This window comes from Ranitomeya variabilis, chromosome 7, assembly GCF_051348905.1.
Source record: "Ranitomeya variabilis isolate aRanVar5 chromosome 7, aRanVar5.hap1, whole genome shotgun sequence".
Taxonomy (NCBI): Eukaryota; Metazoa; Chordata; class Amphibia; order Anura; family Dendrobatidae; genus Ranitomeya; species Ranitomeya variabilis.
Window position 1 is genome coordinate 10,013,141 of NC_135238.1, and position 16,141 is coordinate 10,029,281.

General features: G+C 44.9%; 1 protein-coding gene and 1 long non-coding RNA gene across 2 annotated transcripts; both read right to left on the minus strand.

Annotated features, from left to right (window-relative positions):
• Positions 1-6,043: 6,043 nt before the first annotated feature.
• On the minus strand, positions 6,044-8,437 carry LOC143785203 (uncharacterized). The gene is made up of 2 exons (XM_077273917.1): positions 8,306-8,437; positions 6,044-7,555 (listed from the first exon to the last, which is right to left on the minus strand). Exon 2 carries the CDS (start codon positions 7,509-7,511, stop codon positions 6,585-6,587), a length of 927 nt encoding a protein of 308 aa, XP_077130032.1. The 5' UTR covers positions 7,512-7,555; positions 8,306-8,437; the 3' UTR covers positions 6,044-6,584.
• A 1,532-nt stretch (positions 8,438-9,969) lies between these two features.
• On the minus strand, positions 9,970-13,288 carry LOC143785204 (uncharacterized). Its single transcript, XR_013217957.1, has 2 exons — positions 13,156-13,288; positions 9,970-11,189 (listed from the first exon to the last, which is right to left on the minus strand). It is a non-coding gene; the product is annotated as an uncharacterized LOC143785204 (long non-coding RNA).
• Positions 13,289-16,141: the final 2,853 nt, after the last annotated feature.

Consider the following 16,141-nt stretch of genomic DNA (forward strand, 5'->3'; position numbering starts at 1 on the left):
ATATGGGCAGTATTATAGTAGTTATATTCTTGCACATTTGGGCAGTATTATAGTAGTTATATTCTTGTACATAGGGGCAGTATTATAGTAGTTATATTCTTGTACATAGGAGCAGTATTATAGTAGTTATATTCTTGTACATTTGGGCAGTATTATAGTAGTTATATTCTTGTACATAGGGGCAGTATTATAGTAGTTATATTCTTGTACATAGGAGCAGTATTATAGTAGTTATATTCTTGTACATAGGGGGCAGTATTATAGTAGTTATATTCTTGTACATAGGAGCAGTATTATAGTAGTTATATTCTTGTACATAGGGGGCAGTATTATAGTAGTTATATTCTTGTACATAGGAGCAGTATTATAGTAGTTATATTCTTGTACATAGGGGCACTATTATAGTAGTTATATTCTTGTACATAGGGGCACTATTATAGTAGTTATATTCTTGTACATAGGAGCAGTATTATAGTGGTTATATTCTTGTACATAGGGGCAGTATTATAGTAGTTATATTCTTGTACATAGGGGCAGTATTATAGTAGTTATATTCTTGTATATAGGGGCAGTATTATAGTAGTTATATTCTTGTACATAGGGGCAGTATTATAGTAGTTATATTCTTGTACATAGGAGCAGTATTATAGTAGTTATATTCTTGTACATTTGGGCAGTATTATAGTAGTTATATTCTTGTACATAGGGGCAGTATTATAGTAGTTATATTCTTGTACATAGGGGCAGTATTATAGTAGTTATATTCTTGTACATAGGAGCAGTATTATAGTAGTTATATTCTTGCACATAGGGGCAGTATTATAGTAGTTATATTCTTGTACATAGGAGCAGTATTATAGTAGTTATATTCTTGTACATAGAGGGCAGTATTATAGTAGTTACATTCTTGTACATAGGAGCAGTATTATAGTAGTTATATTCTTGCACATAGGAGCAGTATTATAGTAGTTATGTTCTTGTACATAGGGGGCAGTATTATAGTAGTTATATTGTACATAGGAGCAGTATTATAGTAGTTATATTCTTGTACATAGGGGCAGTATTATAGTAGTTATATTCTTGTACATAGGAGCAGTATTATAGTAGTTATATTCTTGCACATAGGGGCAGTATTATAGTAGTTATATTCTTGTACATAGGAGCAGTATTATAGTAGTTATATTCTTGTACATAGGGGCAGTATTATAGTAGTTATATTCTTGTACATAGGAGCAGTATTATAGTAGTTATATTCTTGTACATAGGAGCAGTATTATAGTAGTTATATTCTTGTACATAGGAGCAGTATTATAGTAGTTACATTCTTGTACATAGGAGCAGTATTATAGTAGTTATATTCTTGTACATAGGGGCACTATTATAGTAGTTATATTCTTGTACATAGGGGGCAGTATTATAGTAGTTATATTCTTGTACATAGGAGCAGTATTATAGTTGTTATATTCCTGTACATAGGGGGCAGTATTATAGTAGTTATATTCTTGTACATAGGGGCAGTATTATAGTAGTTATATTCTTGTACATAGGGGCAGTATTATAGTAGTTATATTCTTGTACATAGGGGCAGTATTATAGTAGTTATATTCTTGTACATAGGAGCAGTATTATAGTAGTTATATTCTTGTACATAGGGGCACTATTATAGTAGTTATATTCTTGTACATAGGGGGCAGTATTATAGTAGTTACATTCTTGTACATAGGAGCAGTATTATAGTAGTTATATTCTTGTACATAGGGGCACTATTATAGTAGTTATATTCTTGTACATAGGGGGCAGTATTATAGTAGTTATATTCTTGTACATAGGAGCAGTATTATAGTTGTTATATTCCTGTACATAGGGGGCAGTATTATAGTAGTTATATTCTTGTACATAGGGGCAGTATTATAGTAGTTATATTCTTGTACATAGGGGCAGTATTATAGTAGTTATATTCTTGTACATAGGGGCAGTATTATAGTAGTTATATTCTTGTACATAGGGGCAGTATTATAGTAGTTATATTCTTGTACATAGGGGCAGTATTATAGTAGTTATATTCTTGTACATAGGGGCAGTATTATAGTAGTTATATTCTTGTACATAGGGGCAGTATTATAGTAGTTATATTCTTGTACATAGGGGGCAGTATTATACTAGTTATATTCTTGTACATAGGGGCAGTATTATAGTAGATATATTCTTGTACATAGGAGCAGTATTATAGTAGTTATATTCTTGTACATAGGGGCACTGTTATAGTAGTTATATTCCTGTACATAGGGGCAGTATTATAGTAGTTATATTCTTGTACATAGGGGCAGTATTATAGTAGTTATATTCTTGTACATAGGGGCAGTATTATAGTAGTTATATTCTTGTACATAAGGGCAGTATTATAGTAGTTATATTCTTGTACATAGGGGCAGTATTATAGTACCGTAGTTATATTCTTGTACATAGGGGGCAGTATTATAGTGGTTATATTCTTGTACATAGGGGCACTGTTATATTAGTTATATTCTTGTACATAGGGGCAGTATTATAGTACCGTAGTTATATTCTTGTACATAGGGGGCAGTATTATAGTGGTTATATTCTTGTACATAGGGGCACTGTTATAGTAGTTATATTCTTGTACATAGGGGCAGTATTATAGTACCGTAGTTATATTCTTGTACATAGGGGGCAGTATTATAGTAGTTATATTCTTGTACATAGGAGCATTATTATAGCAGTTATATTCTTATACATAGGGGCAGTATTATAGTAGTTATATTCTTGTACATAGGAGCAGTATTATAGTAGTTATATTCTTGTACATAGGAGCAGTATTATAGTAGTTATATTCTTGTACATAGGAGCAGTATTATAGTAGTTATATTCTTGTACATAGGGGCAGTATTATAGTAGTTATATTCTTGTACATAGGGGCACTATTATAGTAGTTATATTCTTGTACATAGGGGGCAGTATTATAGTAGTTATATTCATGTACATAGGGGCAGTATTATAGTAGTTATATTCTTGTACATAGGAGCAGTATTATAGTAGTTATATTCTTGTACATAGGAGCAGTATTATAGTAGTTATATTCTTGTACATAGGGGCAGTATTATAGTAGTTATATTCTTGTACATAGGGCAGTATTATAGTAGTTATATTCTTGTACATAGGAGCAGTATTATAGTAGTTATATTCTTGTACATAGGAGCAGTATTATAGTAGTTATATTCTTGTACATAGGAGCAGTATTATAGTAGTTATAATCTTGTACATAGGAGCAGTATTATAGTAGTTATATTATTGTACATAGGGGCAGTATTATAGTAGTTATATTCTGGTACATAGGGGCAGTATTATAGTAGTTATATTCTTGTACATAGGAGCAGTATTATAGTAGTTATATTATTGTACATAGGGGCAGTATTATAGTAGTTATATTCTTGTACATAGGAGCAGTATTATAGTAGTTATATTCTTGTACATAGGGAGCAGTATTATAGTAGTTATATTCTTGTACATAGGAGCAGTATTATAGTAGTTATATTATTGTACATAGGGGCAGTATTATAGTAGTTATATTCTTGTACATAGGAGCAGTATTATAGTAGTTATATTCTTGTACATAGGAGCAGTATTATAGTAGTTATATTGTTGTACATGGGGCAGTATTATAGTAGTTATATTCTTGTACATAGGGAGCAGTATTATAGTAGTTATATTCTTGTACATAGGAGCAGTATTATAGTAGTTATATTCTTGTACATAGGGAGCAGTATTATAGTAGTTATATTCTTGTACATAGGAGCAGTATTATAGTAGTTATATTCTTGTACATAGGAGCAGTATTATAGTAGTTATATTCTTGTACATAGGGAGCAGTATTATAGTAGTTATATTCTTGTACATAGGGAGCAGTATTATAGTAGTTATATTCTTGTACATAGGAGCAGTATTATAGTAGTTATATTATTGTACATAGGGGCAGTATTATAGTAGTTATATTCTTGTACATAGGAGCAGTATTATAGTAGTTATATTCTTGTACATAGGGGGCAGTATTATAGTAGTTATATTCTTGTACATAGGAGCAGTATTATAGTAGTTATATTCTTGTACATAGGAGCAGTATTATAGTAGTTATATTCTTGTACATAGGAGCAGTATTATAGTAGTTATATTCTTGTACATAGGGAGCAGTATTATAGTAGTTATAGTCTTGTACATAGGGGCAGTATTATAGTAGTTATATTCTTGTACATAGGGGGCAGTATTATAGTAGTTATATTCTTGTACATAGGAGCAGTATTATAGTAGTTATATTCTTGTACATAGGAGCAGTATTATAGTAGTTATATTCTTGTACATAGGGAGCAGTATTATAGTAGTTATAGTCTTGTACATAGGGGCAGTATTATAGTAGTTATATTCTTGTACATAGGGGGCAGTATTATAGTAGTTATATTCTTGTACATAGGAGCAGTATTATAGTAGTTATATTCTTGTACATAGGGAGCAGTATTATAGTAGTTATATTCTTGTACATAGGGGAAGTATTATAGTAGTTATATTCTTGTACATAGGAGCAGTATTATAGTAGTTATATTCTTGTACATAGGGGCAGTATTATAGTAGTTATATTCTTGTACATAGGGGCACTATTATAGTAGTTATATTCTTGTACATAGGGGCAGTATTATAGTAGTTATATTCTTGTACATAGGAGCAGTATTATAGTAGTTATATTCTTGTACATAGGGGCACTATTATAGTAGTTATATTCTTGTACATAGGGGCAGTATTATAGTAGTTATATTCTTGTACATAGGGGCAGTATTATGGTAGTTATATTCTTGTACATAGGGGCACTATTATAGTAGTTATATTCTTGTACATAGGGGCACTGTTATAGTAGTTATATTCTTGTACATAGGGGCAGTATTATAGTACCGTAGTTATATTCTTGTACATGGGTGCGGTATTATACATTTCTGCCACATGTAGGTATATTTATGGTGTCAGGAGCACAGTGTTGCTGTGGCGCCCGCGGTTGTTCTCTGGTGTCTTTCTATTCTTGTATGTGTACATATGATGTCGGTGCCTTTTTTAGACTTGTGGAATCAGTAGAGACGTTTGAGGTCTCCGGTTGCAGAAGTCTCTTCTGTCCTGTTTGCCGGGTGCAGACTTTTTCCTCTCGGGGTGTGATCCGTTCTGTTTGACTAGTCAGGCGCGGTCTCGGGTATCGCACAGTCCTTTGTGTGTGACACTAGATATTGTGATGTAATGGAAATGATGTCATCAGTTTAAAGAGACAGTCGCCCCAATCATTTCATATAGTTCTCAGTTTCTGTCGGGAGCTGAGTGTTCTACATCCACAGACATGGAATATTTCTCCCATTATCGCGGTACTTAATTCACCTAGCAGATTGTGGCGACATTGTGAGACCCCAATGTACGGCGTCTCTGAAGGCCGTACACCCCACTCCTCACAGACTCCATGATGGGATGACAGCAAGTGATGATCAGACACAAAGCATCATGGGTAACAGCAGATCCTGGCCTGTGCCTCACTGAGACCATGGGAGTGTCCCCCCCTGCTGGCTGCTGGGAGTACTGCGGGGGTATTATACACTAATACTAGTACCATTCTGACTACTATTATTACTACAAATACCACCATTAATACTATTACTACAAGTATCACTACTATCAGTACTAACATTACTACTTTTACTCTTACTACCACCATCATCCTACACGTACCATTAATATCATTATTAATACTACCATTATTAGAACTACTACCACCGCCATCCCGTTACCATTACTACCACCACAGCTTGGTGCAGGATCTGGCTGATAACAGAGAGCACTAGCCTGAAGGGCCGGTGTGATATGGCCGCCCCCAGTTCTGTCACTTGTTACATTTTTTATTGTGGTTTCTTTGCTCTTTGTCATTTTGCTGCTCCACCCAAGAAAACCCTTAGCAACAGCAGCACAGAGGATTTCAGCGGCCCAAGAAGTAGCAACTCAGAGATCAGGAGATAGAAAATAAAAAATATTTAATGAGAAAATATATTCATTAACTAATTACAGAAGTAATGGCCGAGCGAGAGCAGCCGCACCACGAGGACATGAAGGCGACGGCGCCATCACCCCAGAACTGGACCCGGGGGCCCAACGTGGCTGCCACCTGTATAATGCACATATAGCAACTATGCAACTAATGCAGAAAATACAGTATTATAGAAAGTCCCCGAGGGATGCAGACACGGTACATGGACGGCGGATCGACAGGAGATATTGGATACATGGATAGATGTGATATGAAGGGTTAAGCTGGAGGATCCCGGTGCCCCCTGTACAGGTTCTCGTCCCGGGGTCCATGCTCCGATCTTCACGCTCTGAGTCCAGTGTGAGATTATCCCATTAGCAATGTCCGCCGCGGACGCGTTGGATGAACCCTTCAGTGATATAGTCCTGTACGTTATATGTGCTGCCGGCTGTACGTAATACACTGTACATTATACTGCTGGACGCTGACCCGGCGTCTGACCAGGTCGGTGTTTCTGTCCATCTCACACGTTCAGAGCCGCGGCCGTTTCATCCTTGTCCTGAGGACCGTCCTCCAGCAGTGGATTCTGCTCCTCCTGGGCGGCTCCGTTATTCATCTCGTTCAACGCCTCCACGGAATCGTTCTTCTTCTCGCTGATGAACGTGATCATCTCTTGTTCCTTTTCCGGTTTGTTCCCAGCAGCCCCATTTTCCGTCCCTACTGGACGCTCTGTCATCTTTCCATCTCCGAGGTCGGGGACCTGTCCCGCCCAGACGTTCTCCCGTTTGGAGCTTCTGCTCTGGGTATGGAAGCTTTGAGAACCGCTTCTTCTCTTGTTCCTCACCAACACAACTATGACAGCGATGAGGATTAAGACTAGGATGACCATGCAGACCGCGATCAGGATGACTGTCTTCGCACCTTTGTCATCTTGTTTCCCTTTGGGTGGTGGCGACATAGGATTTGAGGGTTTTTTTGAGTCCACAGGTTTAGAAGTTCCCACTGTCTCATAATTTGGGTGTGAAGGAGTCGTCTCATGTCCATCCGTCTTATTGCCCTCATGGCTTGTGACTGAGAGATCTGTAGGAGGGCTGACCAAGTCAATGACGGGTCTAAGTCTGAAAAATGTAGGTGATGGCTCGCTGCTGCTGGAGGTGGATGCTTCTTCTACAGATGTCCCACCAGCTGACCTCATCTCTTGTTCCGGGGTTACTCCCGACTCCTCTGTACTTGCACGGAACGTCGGAAGTTCTGCAGTTGACATTTCGATCTCTCCAGAGACCTTCTTATTGCTGGTTGCATCATCTCTGGAGGCATCATAAACTGGACCAATGGTGGTGAAATATTTTTCATTGTTCTTCTCAACGATGTTGACCGCTGGGTCCTGGGATGAAGAACAGGTCCCTAACAGGAGGAGCAACATTATCTTTACAAGTACACCTTCCATCATGGGGTTCCCAATGTGTTCAATTCTCTTCTGCTTCTTTTGGAAACCTAAAAATAAAATATAAATGTCACAAAAAAACATCTGAACATGGTTGTCCAACCAGCAGCGAATGCTAGTGATTGACATGCCATAGCCTGCCTAGCCCCATCAGTCTATGCTGGTGAGGACCACCACTGTGGCCACCAGAGGAAGTTCTATCTTGTGCTCGGCTCGCATCCTCAGGGCCTTGTCTCTCTTTCATCTAAAGAACCTGAGTTATGGTACCGGAAGGGTGCTGGCTGCTCCTGTGCCACAAGATTTAGTAATTTCCTGTGGTTGGAGCAGTAAACGAGAAGAAATCATTTAGAAACATGGTGACGGAGGAGATAAGATGTGAGAAGCGTAGTCTCTGAGAAGTTACAGATCTAAGGACATGGATTCTTGGACTAGTTTAGTCTACGATCACTCCACCCGCTGTTGCCAAAAACGTCGGCACTAAACATGCTCCCCTCACCTCCCGATATGGTACATCGGTCCCGTCGCCCCTATGGACGCTATAGTATAGATGGTCTACTCGCTCCACAATTATGCCTCTGCCCAAATTTACTAAAACAATGGAGTCTGGAAAACTTTCTGTAAGTTTTTTTAAATCCATTAGGATTGTGCTGGGGTCATTTTAGGTCGAGGTTTCCCGAAGTCTCCAGCCGCACCCCACGGAGTCGTGGACACACACAAGGGACGGGCACTTACTGCCCCTATAGGGTTTATGAGAACCCCCAAATATTCTAGAGGTAAATGGCGGGACGCGGGCGCCTTACCTAGAACTGGTCCCCGAGGATGGTCCGGAGCTTGTGTCCCAGTGCCGCGCTCTCACAATGTGCGCCTCTTCATTTCCTCCAGCCGTGGTATATGCTGGCGTCATGCGGCTTTGCTCAGTATTCTATCTCTGCCTGTGTAACTTCCTTTTCATATGATGGGAGGGTCCGCAGTAAATCAGAACTGATCATGGTCGCCCCCGTCCCGCCTCGCCCGCGCTGCTCCACCAACCGTTACTATGAAACATGCACAAAAATAAAACTTTTCTAAAAAATGGAGGTTGTACGATGGTTATGTCTCGGGGGTCGGGGGGGACTAAAATGTGTCAATCGTCATCTCTCCAGGACTAAGCAGAGGGACCCTCCAAACCTGAGATCTTCAGCTCCGATTCCCCACAACAATCCACGTAAAAAGTTTCAAATCTGCGAACAACAAACTTCTGCTTCATTAGAAGGAGACAATCTGTCCTCGGAGCGCACGCCATGCTTTTTCCATGTGTTAAAAAATGGTACATTTTTGACTCTATTTCAGAAGGTCAATGGAGGCAAAGTTTATATTTTTCACGGTTCTTGAGATGGAAACGCATCAAAATCCACATCAGGTTGATACAATCCTCATTATAGTAAAAAAAAGGGTCAAAATCTGCGCTGAAATCCACCTGTTTTATGAGCAGTTTTGTAATGTGGATTTTTCAGGTGAAAAACTTGTTGCGAACGTACCCCAATAGATGCTCACAAATGGGGGTAAAACTCTTACAGGGGAAGGAGGGACAGATGGGGCCCGGGGAGGTCCAAAAAATGGTCATAGGGCTCCGGTGTGAAAGATCCCGCGACCTATTTGATAATTTTGTGTCAGTCTATACTGCAGTGTTCACATTCTATTCATGAACCAGGAAGCCCAGGATGAATCATCAGGCGGAGGGAGGACACTTCTACGAATGCATTATCACATCACTTGGTCTTATTTCACCTTCCTTCCCCTTTTACTTGCGGCTTTTGGCCATGGCCGATTGCTCTGTTTCCCAGTATCTCGGTCTGGGTGCAGATTATGCAGCACCCGCCGTCCATGGAAAGCAGAAGTCGATGAGTCCCGGCACTTCCCGTCTGCCTCCCAGGGTGATAATCAGCCCTTAAAGGGATCAGAAGGGGGCAGTAATGGTGGAGGCCAATGACCGACCCAAGACCGATGGCATTAGGGGTATCGATCAAGAACGCAGCCCCCATAACAGACTCTACATGGACCCCCTCATTGCTGCATAGGGGCCCTCTGCTCTGAGATCTCTCAGAAAAGTCAGCAGATGCCCCAAATGTCACCTTCGGACCACAGCGAGGGGCGCGCAGAGGAGCTGGGGACAGAAGAGCGGTCATGGGGGCAAGGGGATCACTACCAGACAATATGGGGACAGTGCCTACCATAAGGTGCCACTATGGGGGGCTCTAAACCATCTACGGGGGCACATATTGGGGCATAGCTGCAGCTCTGGGGTTACTAAGGCATCCATGGGGGCAGAGATGGCTTTACAGGGTCACCAGGTGGAGTATGGTTGTTATGGGGTCACCCTGGCATTTTGGGGGTATACTTGGTATCATGGGGTCCCGGTTATTGTTGGGGATCCTCCCCGCACCTTCATGTGACCCCGGAGTAATGACACTGCCGCTGAATCCTCCCCTGTTACTTTCATCTTTATTAATGGAAAATGAAGACAAAATTTACAACACAAAATGTTAATTAAAAACCTCAAAATAGAGAAAAATCAGCCACGGTCCGCCCACCGTGTCATGTGACCGCACCATGGTTAAATCACCGCCGTGGTACAGGCTGAACAAGAGACACTTGGAGGGTGTGGAAACTTTTGCAACCCTTCTCTAATGCCCTTTAATTAAATAACAGAAAAAAAAACCACAGCTTTAATTGTGTATATAGCCCCTATGCATTGCTATGTGTCTCCATGGTTACAGACTACAAACAGACCCTGCGTAGTCAGATCCTGTAGTCGAGTCTTAAAACAATAAAGTGCTTGCAGAAGTATCCACACCCTTCTAATGTAAAGGTGGAGGGATGAATTGCACGGCGATCAGTCTACCGGAGCGGCCCCATCATACATATTGTAATCTACAGACCTCTCCCCTCCCGGTTTAGGGGTTCATAGTCTCCTCCATATTGGACATCTATGTACGAGACGTAAAAACAGGGATACAATTCTTAGTCGGTACAATATGCCGACTCTCGGCACCTATAAGACACCCCAATAAAGCCAATTAGGAGGGTAAAACATTCCCCCTAGCCAGCTCAACTGACCAATCAAAAGCCAAGGTGAGGAACTTGCTCCGCCCCTTGGACTCAAGGAGCAGCAGTATAGGAGTCTGAGAGAGTCTTTAGGATTCTGATTGGCTGAGAGAGCTCTTCATTTGCATACAGCTCTTCTGTTGGTTCTGCCAGCCAATCTCCCCCTATTCCTGGTTGGCGGGTGTGGAAGGAGGTCACACGTCTCTGTAGTTCCTCCACCAGAACTCATCGATGTCCTGCACTGTCACCCGCGGCTGCCGAAACAAGGCATCGGCCCAGTCACTGTTGGGCGGGGGACAAGGTGGCATCACTGGTTCTGTGGGCCACAGGAGGTTGGTCTGGCTTTGTGAGGTTGGCGGAGTTGCCCATAATTCCAGGGGCACAGAGGTGACCACGTCTCTACTCTGGCGAGACTGCCTGGACCTCAGTGACAGCTTAAAGGACAGCGACAGGCAGACGACCATGAAGAGCGCTGTGAGAGCGCCGAGCACCAGTATGGCCACCAGACACTGGCCGCAGGAAGGAGGCAGGAGAGGGTTAGCTGTGGGGAGGTCGGCAGAGATCGCTGGAGGTGCCGCCATATCAAGGGAGTCGGACAACCTGTGACAGAAAGGGAGAAGCCAAAATCATGAAGGGGTTAATGTTCTGTGACCGACACCTAGGGTTACATCAGGTCCGGTCAGAACAGGCGCGATGTGTTAACAGTTCCATGTAATAATGTAGTCACCAAAATCATTCACTCCGTTACAGATCAGGTTTAGGAGGCTCGGTGACGTCTGTAGGGAAGCGTGGTGGTGGCTCGATGACATCTACAGTGGAATGTGGTAGGGGCTCGACGACATATAGAGTGGAGCGTGGTGGGGGCTCGATGACATCTACAGTGGAGCGTGGTGGGGGCTCGACGACATCTACCGTGGAGCGTGGTGGGGGCTCGACGACATCTACCGTGGAGCGTGGTGGGAGGTCGACGACATCTACAGTGGAGCATGGTGGGAGGTCGACGACATCTACAGTGGAGCATGGTGGGAGGTCGACAACATCTACCGTGGAACGTGGTGAAGGATCGACGACATCTACAGTGGAGCATGGTGGCGCCTCGATGACATCTACAGTGGAATGTGGTGGGGGCTCAACGACATCTACAGTGGATCGTGGTGGATGCTCGACGACATCAACATTGGAGTGTGGTGGGGGATCGACGACATCTACAGTGGAGCGTGGTGCCATCCACAGTAAAACGTGGCTGTGGCTTTATATCTACAGTGGAGTGTGGCAACATTTGTAGTGAAGCATGGTGGGAACTCTAAGACATCTACATTGGAGTGTGGTGCCATCTACAACAAAGCTTGACTATGACTACAGGGAAGCGTGGGGAGTGCTCGGCCATGTCTACAGTAAAGCGCGGCAGGGGCTCAGCGCCGTCTACAGTAAAGCGCAGTGGGTGCTCGGCAACATCTACCGTGATGCTTGGCGACGTCTACAGCGAAGCGTGGTGAGGGTTCGGTGACATCTACAATTAAGCACAGTGGGGGCTCAGCGACGTCTACAGTAAAGCGCAGTGGGGGCTCGGCGACGTCTACCGTGAAACTTGACGAAATCTACAGTGAAGTGCGGCGAGGGTTCGGCGACGTCTACAGTAAAGCGCAGTGGGGGCTCAGCGATGTCTACCGTGATGCTTGGCAACATCTACAGTGAAGCATGGCGGGGGTGCGGCGACATCTACAGCTAAGCACACTGGGGGCTCGGCGACGTCTACTGTGAAGCTTGGCGACGTCTACAGTAAAGCACAGTGGGGGCTCGGTGACGTCTACAGTAAAGCACAGTGGGGGCTCGGCGACGTCTACATTAAAGCACACTGGGGGCTCGGCGACGTCTACTGTGAAGCTTGGCAACGTCTACAGTAAAGCACAGTGGGGGCTCGGCGACGTCTACCGTGAAGCTTGGCGACGTCTACAGTGAAGCGCGGCGGGGGCTCAGCAATGTCTACAGTAAAGTGCAGTGGGGGCTCAGCGACGTCTACAGTAAAGCGCAGTGGGGGCTCGGCGATGTCTACAATGAAGCGTGGCGGGGGCTCAGCGATGTCTACAGTAAAGCGCAGTGGGGGCTCGGCGACGTCTACAGTGAAGTGCGCTGACTGCTCAGCGATGTCTACAGTGAAGCGCGGCAGGGGCTCGGCGACGTTTACAGTAAAGCGCAGCAGGAGCTCGGCGACGTCTACAGTGAAGCGCGGCGGGAGCTAGCTTGGATGGCGTTAGACTATTGGATCTCCCAAGAGGACTTGGCTAAGGCTCCTCAGGAACACTGCCATAAGCTGGTGTCTGGCAATGCAGCAAGTTATAAACACCAGAGGGGCTCCATTAAGTACAAAAGATGCTGCTAATAGTGTGAATAACTGATTGCACCCAGTACGTGTCACGGTGTAGCAGTGTGTGTGTATATACACCTCTCACTGTGTAGCAGAGTATACGCCAAATCTCAGGACCTGATGTAGCAGTGCTCATACAGAAGTGCCATGTAGCAGGGTCTGACCAGGACCCCTGTAAATTTTCCCACCCTTTTATCATACCTTAGTTTTTCACCCCGATCAGTCTTGGCTCCGGCCTCGTACAGTCGTGTTTGGGGGGTAGAAAGGCGGAAATTGCAGCAGTTTATGAAACCACAAAACTCTAACGTATTTCTGCATTCAGCCCTCTCCATGCACCACGTGAGAGGAAGTGTGACGAGCGCTGCACCCTGTACCACTCAACCTGCGCACGGCGAGATCACAGAGCCCAATACATACACATCCTGTCCTAGTCCTATTACCCCAGAGCTGAATTCTCTGTTCTGATGATATATCCTGTTATACTCTAGTCATCACCAAAGCTGCATCTACATTTCTATGTTCCGTATACTCCAGTCACCCCCAAGCCCTCACTCACTATTATATTGCTACATCTTGTCTCAAACCAGACAGCGACAACCCTGGCACACGCTGCAAACACGTTTCCTACAGTGGTGCTCCAGGTGCGCTGAACGTTTGTGGTGAAAATCCAATCTGGCCGAGGATTTCATCCATTATAAGTTTATGCTTAACATACAACTCTGCCCTTCACCTCTCCAAACAAACCTATTTTAACACCCTCATCACCTCATTGTCCAACAACCATAAACTTCTCTTTGACACTTTTCATTCCCTACTCAACCCAAGAGTGCAGGCCCAAACCATGGATCTCCGCGCTGACAATATGGCCAATTACTTCGAAGAAAAAAATGACCATATCGGACAGGAAATTTTCTCCCAATCCCCTCATACCATGCACTGTCCTCCCTCCTCCACTGCATCTAGTTCACTCTCTGTCTTTAAACTGGTCACGGAAGAAGTAATCAGGCTCCTTTTATCTTCTCGCCCGACCACTTGCACCAGTGACCCTATTCCCTCACATCTCCTCCAATCCCTTTCCCCTGCTGTCACCACTCACCTAACAAAAATATTCAACCTCTCTCTCTCTTCTGGTATTTTTCCCTCCTCATTTAAGCATGGCATCATACATCTATTACTTAAAAAACCATCCCTCGACCAAAACTGTGCCGCTAACTATAGACCTGTCTTTAATCTTCCCTTCATCTCTAAACTCCTCGAACGCCTGGTCCACTCCCGTCTTACCCGCTATCTCTCAGATAACTCTCTTCTCGACCCTCTTCAATCTGGTTTCAGCTCTTTACACTCTACTGAAACTGCCCTCACTAAAGTCTCTAATGACCTACTAACAGCTAAATCTAATGGTCACTACTCCATGCTAATTCTCTTGGATCTTTCCGCAGCATTCGACACTGTGGATCATCAGCTCCTCCTCACTATGCTCCGCTCCATCGGCATCAAGAACACCGTTCTCTCCTGGTTCTCCTCCTATCTCTCTGACCGCTCCTTCACGGTATCTTTTGCTGGCTCCTCCTCCTCTCATCTTCCCCTTACAGTTGGGGTTCCCCAAGGATCAGTCCTAGGCCCCCTCCCCTTACAGTTGGGGTTCCTCAAGGATCAGTCCTAGGCCCCCTCCCCTTACAGTTGGGGTTCCTCAAGGATCAGTCCTAGACCCCCTCCCCTTACAGTTGGGGTTCCCCAAGGATCAGTCCTAGGCCCCCTCCCCTTACAGTTGGGGTTCCTCAAGGATCAGTCCTAGGCCCCCTCCCCTTACAGTTGGGGTTCCTCAAGGATCAGTCCTAGGCCCCCTCCCCTTACAGTTGGGGTTCCTCAAGGATCAGTCCTAGACCCCCTCCCCTTACAGTTGGGGTTCCCCAAGGATCAGTCCTAGGCCCCCTCCCCTTACAGTTGGGGTTCCTCAAGGATCAGTCCTAGGCCCCCTCCTCTTACTGTCGGGGTTCCTCAACGATCAGTCCTAGGCCCCCTCCCCTTACAGTTGGGGTTCCTCAAGGATCAGTCCTAGGCCCCCTCCCCTTACAGTTGGGGTTCCTCAAGGATCAGTCCTAGACCCCCTCCCCTTACAGTTGGGGTTCCCCAAGGATCAGTCCTAGGCCCCCTCCCCTTACAGTTGGGGTTCCTCAAGGATCAGTCCTAGGCCCCCTCCTCTTACTGTCGGGGTTCCTCAACGATCAGTCCTAGGCCCCCTCCCCTTACAGTTGGGGTTCCCCAAGGATCAGTCCTAGGCCCCCTCCCCTTACAGTTGGGGTTCCTCAAGGATCAGTCCTAGACCCCCTCCCCTTACAGTTGGGGTTCCTCAAGGATCAGTCCTAGGCCCCCTCCCCTTACAGTTGGGGTTCCTCAAGGATCAGTCCTAGGCCCCCTCCCCTTACAGTTGGGGTTCCTCAAGGATCAGTCCTAGGCCCCCTCCCCTTACAGTTGGGGTTTCTCAAGGATCAATCCTAGGCCCCCTCCCCTTACAGTTGGCTTTCCTCAAGGATCAGTCTAGGCCCCCTCCTCTTACTGTTGGGGGTCCTCAAGGATCAGTCCTAGGCCCCTCCTCTTACTGTCGAGGGTCCTCAAGGATCAGTCATAGGCCCCCTCCTCTTACTGTCAGGGTGCCTCAAGGATCAGTCCTGGGCCCCCTCCTCTTACTGTCGGGGTTCCTCAACGATCAGTCCTAGGCCCCCTCCCCTTACAGTTGGGGTTCCCCAAGGATCAGTCCTAGGCCCCCTCCCCTTACAGTTGGGGTTCCTCAAGGATCAGTCCTAGGCCCCCTCCCCTTACAGTTGGGGTTCCTCAAGGATCAGTCCTAGGCCCCCTCCCCTTACAGTTGGGGTTCCTCAAGGATCAGTCCTAGGCCCCCTCCCCTTACAGTTGGGGTTTCTCAAGGATCAATCCTAGGCCCCCTCCCCTTACAGTTGGCTTTCCTCAAGGATCAGTCCTAGGCCCCTCCTCTTACTGTCGAGGGTCCTTAAGGATCAGTCATAGGCCCCCTCCTCTTACTGCCTGAGGTTCCTCGAGGATCAGTCCTGGGCCCCCTCATCTTACGGTTTTGGTTTCTCAAGGATCAGTCCTAGGCCCCCTCCTTTTACTGTCGGGGTTCAAGGATCAGTCCTGGGCCCCCTCCTCTTACTGTCGGGGGTTCCTTGAG

Coding starts and splice junctions, on each gene's coding strand:
- LOC143785203 (XM_077273917.1), bottom strand. CDS start 7,511: ATGATGGAAGGTGTACTTGTAAAGATAATGTTGCTCCTCCTGTTAGGG.